At 45.0% G+C, this 11,164-nt stretch overlaps 1 protein-coding gene and 1 pseudogene across 1 annotated transcript in view; one reads left to right on the forward strand and one right to left on the reverse strand.

Annotated features, from left to right (window-relative positions):
- UBAC2 (UBA domain containing 2) overlaps positions 1–10,581 on the reverse strand; it is a 147,195-nt gene extending 136,614 nt beyond the window's left edge. The window contains 1 exon segment of the mRNA XM_036296846.1: positions 10,358–10,581. Within this exon segment, the coding sequence (XP_036152739.1) occupies positions 10,358–10,388 (31 nt within the window). The 5' untranslated portion in view covers positions 10,389–10,581.
- On the forward strand, positions 2,943–3,876 carry LOC118649601 (annotated as a pseudogene).
- Positions 10,582–11,164: the final 583 nt, after the last annotated feature.

Here is an 11,164-nt window from a genome sequence, read left to right on the forward strand (position 1 = left end):
GGATGGACCGGCTCCCGGCAATTAACATTTGTGGAGTGAACTATCCAAGTGCTGAGAGTATGACCAGGCCTTCACAGCAAGCTGAGTGAGATGCTCATGAGCCTATTCAGTGAGCTAAATATGTGACCCCTGAGGTGAGAGTACAGTGGATTTCCACCCTGAGAACTCTAGAGAACAGAAGGAAAAGCCATGTTGATCACTGACATTAAAATGCACAACCAAGGCAAAATTCAGCAATTCCAGCAGAACAGAGGTAGGCTACATACAAGACCCAACACAAGGTCACCTTTGGTTCAGTCCAACAGTGGCCCCAAACAAGCCAAAATTACTCCAGAAGGAGGAAATTGTAGGTGGACCTAAGTTCCTAGGGGCTAAGGAAGAATCACCAAATAAAGCATACAAGCATAAAGACGCACCCCTCCAGGCAAGACAACAATGTAGGTAAACGTGGTACTCACTACCTCCCACAGCCACATCAAAATTACAACTAAAATACAGAACTATCATTCAGAACCATCTGAAATCTAGCTAAACAGAAGTCCTACAACTAGGGAATTAAGGAAGAAGCACATCAAGACTGGTAGGAGTGGTGGAGATTCAGGGCAGAATTGCAGAACTGCTGGACCCACACCTATGTGTTGCAGTTTAAAATTCGAAGGGATATCTTGGCTGTGGAGGTCCCTGAGGAGCAAGGGGTCCCTGCCCTACAACAGGCCCTCCAGCCCAGGATTCCAGTGCCCCAAAGAAAAGGCCCCACAACTTCTGACTGAAGGGACTGTGGCTGAGTGACACAAAGGCTGCAGGAGTCCTAGGCAGTTCCTATTAAAGAGCCTGCACATGGACTTACTCAGACTCACTCCCTCTGAGCTCCAGCAATGGGGCAGCAACTTGAAAGGAACCTGGGACATTTGGAGAGGAATTAATTTGTCTGGCATGAGGGAGAGAGCTAGAGGGGCAGCTTTCTCCCAGACAGAAGTGCTGGCAGAGTTCCTTTGCTGAGCCCTCCTGACAGAGCTGGCAGGTGGAGCACCATATCTGAATCTCCATCAACATGGCTCATACTTTTCGCCCCACCCTGGTGATTCCTGAGGCCCTGCCCCTCCCTACTTGCAGGCTCATCCAAGCCATTTCTAGTGGCTTTTCCACTCTTGCCTCATTCTTTGGACTTTCCTAATATATCTCAAACAAGCAGCAGCTGACCTCAGCATGCCCCATACCTCTTGATAAGTGGCCCCAAGCCATGCACTAGGGGGAGCCCTACTTGGTTCATAGCTTGGCCTCTCCTGGGCACCTCCAAGACCAATACAAGTAGCAGCCATCTGCTGATGGCTTTGTAGCTCATGCTGGGTAGCCCTAGGCAGGATACCTCCTGGGTGGCTTTGCACTTCCCAGGAGGCTCCAGAGCCAGTACAGCCAGTGATCAGCTTTGACCACGATGGATTACAAAGCTACCACCTCCATGAGTGACACACTCAAAGGCCAGACTCAGTGAGCACCAAAGCCCCAGTGAAGCAAGTCCTGCTCCATAGGGTTGACTCCTGCACAGCAGCTCTTCAGCTAGAGTCGCAGCCAATCCTCACAATTGATTGGCCTAGGGGGGTCAATACCTCCCAATGATGCCAACCAAGACTCAACTACAAGAGGACAGTGCACACAGCTCACATAGAGGCTCACCTGGAGTGCCCAGCTCAGGAGACTGAGAAGGCAGAGTCACTGGGCCCTACAGGACACCTACTAAAAAAGGCCACTCTACTAAGTCCAGGACACACAGCTGATCTACTTAATATACAGAAACAAACATAGGGAATTAGCCAAAATGTGGAGACAAAAAAAAAAACATGGCACAAATGAAAGAACAGAAGAAATCTCCAGAAAAAGCACTAAGTGAAATGGAAGCAAGAAAACTACCAGACATAGAGTTCAAAACAATGGTTATATGGATGTTCAAGGAACTTATTAAGAACATCAACAACATAAAAAAGGACCAATCAGAAATGAAGGATACACTAACTGAAATAAAGTATAAGTTACAGGGAATCAACAGTAGAGTAGAGAATGCCAAGAATCAAATCAAGAATTTGGAATATAAGGAAGCAAAAATACATCTAACCAGAAGAGCAAAAATAAAAACGAGTCCCAAAATATGAAGATAGTGTAAGGAGCCTCTGGGACAACTGCAAGCATATCAACATTCACATCATGGGGGGGCCAGGAGTAGAAGAGAGCAAGAAATTGAAAACCTATTTGAAAAAATAATGACAGAAATTGATGTTGGTGAAAGAAATAGAGACACAAGTCCAGGAAGCACAAAGTCTCAAACAAGATGAAACCAAAGAGACCCACACCAAGACACATCATAATTAAAATGCAAAATGTTAAAGTCAAAGAGAGAATGTTTAAAACAGCAAGAGAAAAGCAGTTAGTTATCTACAAGGAAGCACCCATAAAACTGTCAACTGATTTTTCAACAGAAACTTTGCAGGCCAGAAAGGAATGGCAAGAAATATTCAAAGTGATGAAAAGCAAGGACATACAACCAAGATTCCTCTACCCAGTAAAGCTAGCGTTTAGAATTGAAGGTCAGATAAAGGGCTTCCCAGACAAGAAAAAGCTAAAGGAGTTCGTCACCACAATCAGTTTTACACAAATGTTAAGGGTCTTCTTTAAGAAGGAAAAAAAAGATAAAACATATGAACAATAAAAAGGCAATAAATACGTATCGATCAACAATTGAATCTACTAGTAAAAATCAAAATAAACGAGCAAGCCGAACACAAACAGACTCATAGATACGGAGAACAGTTTGAACAGTTGCCACAAGAGAGGGAGTTGGGGGGAGGATGAAAAAGGTGAAGGGATTTAGAAGTACAATTTAGAGTGCTCAACTCGCCTTCAAGCCCAGTGACTTCCCAGCGTTCAGATCCTCGGACTTTCCTCAAAGCATGGCCCCCAAACGCCAGTCCTCACTCCCACCTCAAATGAAGAAACCAAAACTGCCTCCACCCCCAAGCCGGAGAAGAAGCTGACCCCTCAGGACGTGCCAAAGGGGGAAAAAGAACAGCAAAGAAGCGATTGAACATATTGATGAAATACAAAATAAAATAGACAGACTCAAGAACAAGCCAGTGAGAAGATTCTGAACGCAGAACAGAAATATAACAAACTCTGCCAACCATTTTTTCAGAAGAGGTCAGAATTGATTGCCAAAATCCCAAATTTTGGGGTAACAATGATTGTCAACCATCCACAAGTGTCTGCACTGCTTGGGGAAGAGGATGAAGAGGCGCTGCATTATTTGACAAGAGTTGAAGTAACAGAATTTGAAGATATTAAATCAGGTTACAGAATAGATTTTTATTTTGATGAAAATCCTTACTTCGAAAATAAAGTTCTCTCCAAAGAATTTCATATGAATGAGAGTGGTGATCCATCTTCAAAGTCCACTGAAATTAAATGGAAACCTGGAAAGGATTTGATGAAACATTCAAGTCAAACACAGAATAGCAGGAAGAGACAGCATGAGGTTCTTTACCTGGTTTACTGACCATGCTAATGCAGGTGCCGATGAGTTAGGAGAAGTCATCAAAGATGACATTTGGCCAAATCCATTACAGTACTACTTGGTTCCTGACACGGATGATGAAGAAGGGAAAGGAGAAGAAGATGATGATGATGATAATGAAGAAGAGGAAGGGTTGAAAGATATTGATGAAGAAGGGAATGAGAATGAAGGTGAAGAAAACGAAGATGATGATGTGGGAGAAGAAGGAGAGGAAGTTGAAGCAGAAGATGACTAATGAACATTGATAGATTCCAACCTTTTTTCATTTTCTCCAGTCCCTGGGAACAAGTTGTCTTTTATTTTTTTCTTTTACTCCCCCCCCCCCCCTTCTTGTGCTCAGTTGCCCTGCTTTTGAGGTCTCTTTTCTCTCCTTTACACTATGGTTCTCACCTTATTTTTTTTTGGGGGGGGGGGGGCGGGGATGTACCTTGAGCAGATACAGTGGGAAAAGAATCTTTGCCCCTTTCTGTTCCAAATTCATTTTTATCCCTTCCTGTCTCAAGAAAAACTTAATGGAATCAACACCACCGTGCTCTGTGGGGAAAAAAGAAAAACCTTCTGCTCCCTTAGCTCTGCTGGGAGCTGGAGGTTGCTAGGCCCCTGGGTAGTAGTGCATAGAATTTTAGCTTTTTTCCTCCTTTCTCTATATATTGGGCTCAGAGATTACACTGTGTCTCTATGTGAATATGGACAATTAGCATTTACCAACATGTATCTGTCTACTTTCTTTTGTTTAAAAAATGAAAATAAAAAACTTTTAAAAGGGGGGTTACAGAAGGTCAGCAAAGGGTGGGTTTGAGATGTCTGGATGGGTTAAGTGGGCATTTTGACAACATGGCTTCTCCTTTGACATGTTTAATCGTGATATTTAACGGACGTCCTTGCAGTCTAAGATGACACTTTTAAAATAAAATTCTCTCCTAATGATGACTTGAGCCCTGCCACTCGATGGGAGAAATTAGCAGAACCTGTAGGATCTTATTCAGAATTGACATTTCTCTATTGTAATTTTGTTCCTGTTATTTTTAAATTTTCTTGTTTCACTGGAAAGGAAAGATGATGCTCAGGGCTTTTTTTGTTTTTGTTTTTGTTTTTTTTAGCTTGCCAATGATGCTCAGTTTTAAACGTTAAAAGTGTACAAGTTGCTTTGTTACAATAAAACTAAATGTGTACACAAAGAAAAAAAAGAAGTACAATTTAGTAGTCGTAGTGTAGTCATGGGGGCCTAAATACAGCATAGGGAATAAAGTCAATGACATTGACTATGTATGATGTCAGATGGGTATGAGATTTTTCAGAATGACCATGTACTAAGTTTTACAATGTCTAATCACTGGGGTATATACTTGAAACTAATATAATATTGTATATCAACAATAATTGAAAAAAAATTAATGATTAAAAAAAAAGGATTCCTCCAGGTCAGGGGAGTAGCCGGGATAGTAGTCTCTCAAGAATTTCTAAAGAGCCCACAAAACAGAGTCACCTTTAATCATGTGCCAAGCTCAAAGAGCCACATATGAATCATCCTAGTTCCTCACTATTGCTTCCTCCTCCCACTCCACCCAGTCTAGAAGCCAATAAGGTCAGAAACGGGAAATCTAAGGAATAGAGATCTAAGCAGAAGCCAATCACACACCTTTCTCTCACAGCAGGTGGTTGCCAACCAGAAGTCTTCCGGGAAAAAGTCTTACCTTTGAGTGAAGACGAAAGTGTTGATTAAAATACTGAACTGGATACTTTTAATTTTTAAAGTGAGTCTATGTTTTATAACTTCTATTACCTAAGATTACAGCTACCTGAAGGTACCCTTTGTCTTTTATTTACTACTGAATCCCAAGCACGAATGGCTGGCTCACAGGAGTGCTCATTAAATACCCGTTAAATCAATAACTTGACAAGTGAGCCAAGAATAGAGCCATGCCACAGTGGGTGACCATTAAAGAATAGCTCACTGATTGCAGAGGCTAAAGAGTAAAGGAAAGTGAAAAAGTAAAAAAAGTAAAGATCATCTTTCAAGAAGCTTAGTTGGAAGAAGAAGAAATAAAGTGGTCAACAGTGGGAAGATTCAGGATAGGATCAATGGAAGTGTTATGCTTCAGCATTTTTAAGACTCAAGGAGAAAAATCCAATTTAAAAAATTTAACTCTGGTCCTGGCCAGTGTGGCTAAGTTAGTTGGGCATCATCCTGTGCACCTAGACGTTGCTGGTTCGATTCCCGGTCAGGGCACATGCCCAGGTTGTAGGCTAGATCCCTGGTGGGGGGGCATGCAGGAGGCAGCAGATCAATGTTCCGCTCTCACATCGATGATTCTCTCTCTCTCTCTCTCTCTCTCTCTTTCAAGGATCAATAAATAAACAAAAAAATTAACTCTGATTAGGAGCTTTACACGTATCAACTCTTTTAATCTTCACAACAATTCAATAATACAGAAAATATTATCTCCTTTCCATAGGTAAGGGATCAGAAATACTCTAGGAGTTTCTGAAGATCCCAGTAAAGCACCCCCGGAGAAAACATTCAGCTCTAACCAGGTGTCAGGTTCATTCTCTTACAAGAGAATAAAGCATTGGTACTAGAAAATGCAACAAAGAATGAGTTAAGAATAGGTTAGGGTGAGCCTCAGTTAGGAAAAGGATGCTTTGTTCTTTTATTTTATTTATTTATTTACTTACTTACTTACTTAATATATCTTTTTATTGATTTCAGAGAGGAAGGGAGAGGGAGAGAGAGATAGAAACATCAATGATGAGAGAGAATCATTGATCGGTTGCCTCCTGCACGCCCCATACTGGGGATCAAGCTTGCAACCTGGGCATATGCCCTGACCAGGAATCGAACCATGACCTCCTGGTTCCTAGGCCAGGCTCAACCACTGAGCCACACTGGCCAGTCACTTCATTCTTTTAGATTGGGGGAAAGGAATAAAGTTTGTATATCTGACAAACTCTTACTCATCCCTCAAAAATCAGCACAAGTTACCACCTACAGTGGGAAGTCTTCTTTAACATTTTGTTAAAGTGTGGATATATGAACAAGTTAGGGAGAGGCTAGGTCCAGGTAATAGTCATTTTTTGGACGGGTTAAGAGTGAGTGGGTAGAGACTAGGAATAGTCTTGAGGACAGGGATGAAAAAGGAAGAGCATAGCTATGGAGGTGAACAAATCCCAATTAACTGAGCAATCATGCCAATGACTCAGCTCAGAATCACCATAGATTAATACGAGGTTGGGGTTTTGCTAGGACAGCAGCACCAAGTCTCTGAGTCTTGATGAAATTAACTATAGGTTCCAGACTAGATATGAAAGGTGCCAGAAGTGAGCTGTAAACTGGAGACAGGGGATCAAGAGTCTGGCGATCAGAGTCATTGTGGTGAAAGATAGTGAAGAAGTTGTTTTATTTATAACAAAAGAGCAAATCAAAATGCCCTTCCCTGGGTTTATTGTCCTTGTGGCCCCTGCTTTCTTTAGTGCCTTGGAAATACCCTGCTGCCCTAGCCAACTTGGCTCAGTGGCTAGAGCAGGGGTGGGCAAACTTTTTGACTCAAGGGCCACAATGGGTTCTTAAACTGGACCAGAGGGCCGGAATAAAAGCATGGATGGAGTGTTTGTGTGAACTAATATAAATTCAAAGTAAACATCATTACATAAAAGGGTACGGTCTTTTTTTTTTTAGTTTTATTCATTTCAATTGGGCCGGATCCGGCCCGCGGGCCGTAGTTTGCCCAAGGCTGGGCTAGAGTGTCAGCCTGCGGACTGAAGGGTCCCAGGTTCGATTTCGGCCAAGGGCACATGCCTGGGTTTCCGGCTTGATTCCCAGTAGGGAATGTGCAGAATTCTCTCTCATCATTGATGTTTCTATTTCTCTCTCCTTCTCCCTTCCTCTCTGAAATCAATAAAGAAATATATTTTTTAAAAAAGAAAAGAAAGAAAATGCCCTGCTATGCCTGTTTCAGAGTGTTTATGCTTGCAATTCCCTTTCTGCAAAATGCATGTTTTTCAACAACTAATATAGCTGGCTCCCTCTCACCATTGGGGTCTCGGCTCAAATGTCACCTTCCCAGTCAACTTCCCTGACCACAAATGCTAAAGCAGAAGTCCACCATAACCTGTCCCTGCCATTGCCCTCTTATTTTCTTCATGGCACTTATCACTATGTGAAATCACATTGATTTATTTATTAACCTCTTTGATGTTGGTCTCCTTTATCCTGCTTACCACTGTATCCTCTGTACACAAACAGGGTGGCTTGTATGGGTACTCAACAGACACTTATTGAATGAATAAATGAACTGCGGAGCAAATGTAACACTAAAATACCATTGCCTTACTAGTCCCACAACGTGGGAAATATCCAGGTAGTAGGAAATGGCAGGGATTTTTCTCTCAAAAAGAGAATGTTGTTCACTACCCATGGGGGCAAGGGTAGGCAGATTATTCAGAACTCTGACTTACCGAAGAGCCACACTTCTTACCTAAAGGATATCACTTCCCTCTCAGTGGGTAACCTTGCAAAGAAAGATTTTAAAGCAGGGTAACTGCTTGCACCCAGACATGCCAAAAGACCACTCTTGGAAAAACTGTGCCTAAATTCCACTTTAAGCACTGTCAACACTGGGACCAAGACTTGTTCAACATTGCATTCCCAGCATCTAGTAGTTTCTAACCCAAGGGGATACCCAGAATGTTTGTTAAATAAGCACTTAAGACATGGTCTTCTGAGGAATGGCCATCCATCCCATCAACTCTTACGCTATGGATAAACTTATTTTAGAAACAGGGCAAGACAGCTAAGGAGCCTTTGGCCTAGGTCTCTCCCTGGGCAGCAGTTTGGTTCCTAGAATTCAATACTCATCCATCCTGTGCCACGGGTAATCAAGTATTACTTTCCCCCAGAGTCACCATGTATCAAATTGGTGCATACTTGGCCAATATAATGGTTAATACAGTATAGTAACCAATAATGGATTTCACTTGCCTCTTTAATTTTGTATATATATTTTGGTCAGCAAGGAAGGGTACCTCAAAATACTGAAAGAACTAAAATTGAAGAATTCCACCGTTAATTTTATATCCACCAGTGTGCGGCTCACCGTGGGACCTCAGGAAAATCACATCACCCTCTTGACTCTCAGTTTCATCAACAGTCATAATGTTCTTTATCCAAAGGGTAGTTCGGAGAAAATTAGTTAGCTAATACTTCGTTGTAATGTACTCTGAGGCCAATGCTTGAAAGATCCCATAAATCAAATTAATTATGAAACAAGGGAAACCTTAATTAAGCCCACTTCCAAAACCTGAGACTCTGAGGAGTGAGAAACATTTAAAATTATGCCTGTGGCTCTGACACTAACTCACTCTCACGCTAAGACATGTATTCTCAAAAAAAAAAAAACGATTCCTAACATTAACAACGGACCCTTACTATTCGGAAATGTCAACTGCCCTGGACTCTGGCAAGATTAACTTGACAAGTATAAAATGATGCAGTTCTAACGGTGACAAGCAATTGCAAAAGGACACCTGCGCCAACAGTTCACTGTTGCTGTCTCTGTGCCTCATCTCAGTGCGGTTTAGTTAACATTCAGGCCGCCTTACCAAACGCCAATCCATTAACCCAGTGGTTCTCAACCTTCTGGCTCTTTAAATACAGTTCCTCATGTTGTGACCCAACCATAAAATTATTTTCTTTTTTTTTTTTCCTCTAATATATTTTATTGATTTTTTTACAGAGAGGAAGGGAGAGAGATAGAGAGTTAGAAACATTGATGAGAGAGAAACATCGACCAGCTGCCTCCTGCACTTCTCCTGCTGGGGATGTGCCCCCAACCAAGGCACATGCCCTTGACCTGGATGGAACCTGGGACCTTTCAGTCCGCAGGCCGACGCTCTATCCACTGAGCCAAACCGGTCAGGGCCATAAAATTATTTTCGTGGCTACTTCATCACTGTAATGTTGCTGCAGTTATGAATCGTCATGTAAATATCTGATATGCAGGATGGTCTTAGGGGACTCCTGTGAAAGGGTCGTTCGACCGCCAAAGGGGTCGCGACCCACAGGTTGAGAACCGCTGCAGTAGCCTATTTCAGTGAGACCTGGTTTAACAGACTCTCGGTGCCGCTCAGCCCTCCCGCTGCCGACCCCCGCGGACACTCCGGCAAAACATCACAGCCACATCCAGCCGCAAGGTCCACGCCTTCCTCCCGCACGACTCCCGAACTTCCTTCCACTTTTAAAAGTACTTTAGTCCGCTTTTGTTTACTAAAAACTCTTAGCGAGACCGAGGAGAGACAGCGAGGGAACACTGACAAGTCGGTTCCTGGGCCAGCGGTGGGCACTGACATCAGGGGGCGAGCCAGTTGGTCCCGCTTGAGCCTCAATGAATGGAGCAAAGGTGACGAGGAAGGGAAGGGGGCGGCTCCCACCATCGCCTCTACCTGGGCCGCCTCTCCGTCCGGCCTGACACACGCCCCGCGGAGGGCAGGGGCCGGGTCGGGACACCCCCGCACCCCGGCCGGCCGCCGGCAGCCCCGGCGCACCTGAGCATCGCACCTGGGGCGCGGAGGCGGGGGGCCCGGCCGGCGGCGGGGCGAAGTCACCGCTCGCCTCTCCAAGCCGAAGTGAGGGCGACGCCTCCCACGGGGCCAGGAACCAGCAAGGTGCGGGGGCCGGCACGGAGGGTCGGCCCCCAAACCTCCAGCAACCCCGAGGGCCCCCGCTGCCTCCAGCCTCCTCAGGGAGGTGCGCAGGGGGGCGCGGAGGGGACAGCCAGGATGGCGGCGGCCGGTACTCACAGAGCCCACTGGAGCCGGTGCTGCTGAACATGGTCCCGCCGGACCCGGAGCCCCCGCGGGGGGACCAGGGGGAGGGGAAGCCGAGGTGGAGAGACTGGCGACCGCGCAGGCGCACTCCCGGCGGGGGCGGCGAATCCGGCCGCTGGATTCCACTCCGGGGGCCTGCTGCGTACAGCGCATGCGCGGCCCGTGGAGCGCTCCGCTCCGTCCTCCCCGCTCCCTTCCTGCCGGCGAGGGGAAGTGCGTCCGCAGAGCTTGGGTCCGCCTCTCCAGGTTTTCTCGATGGCTGTGGGCGCCCTTTGGAAAACGAACGGGATGGCGTGGGAGGGGCGAAGGTGTAACTCCCGGGAGCCGCCCACTAGTGCTCACCTCTGCCTTCCTGCCCGCCGGGTGGGTCCGCCAGGGCAGCGGGTTCCCCGTGACCTCTACCCTCGGCCTGGACGGGACGCCCGGGGTGTTCTGCGCATGCTCAGCCTTTCCTAGGAAGCTCCCCAAAGCTCTTCCAGTTCTCAATTATTTTTAAGTGTTCGAGTGACCCCAAGACCCAAAGGTTTGAGAACTGCTGTAATTGTTCATAAAGCGCTCTGAAGTTTTAAAAAGGCAAAGAAAAAAAAGACATTTATTCATGTTCAATTCTGCAAACATTCTTTCTTTTTCACTTTTTAAATTATTTAAATTATGGGGTGGGGCCACAACATTAGTAACAAAGAAACAGAATTTCCGGAGGATGAGGCCCAGAAATCAGGATTTTAAAAAGAGTCCCAGGTGATTCTAATGTGCAGCCAAAGTTGAGAACCACAGGACTAG

The sequence above is a fragment of the Myotis myotis genome, unplaced genomic scaffold (genome assembly GCF_014108235.1).
Source record: "Myotis myotis isolate mMyoMyo1 unplaced genomic scaffold, mMyoMyo1.p scaffold_m19_p_3, whole genome shotgun sequence".
Lineage (NCBI taxonomy): Eukaryota > Metazoa > Chordata > Mammalia > Chiroptera > Vespertilionidae > Myotis > Myotis myotis.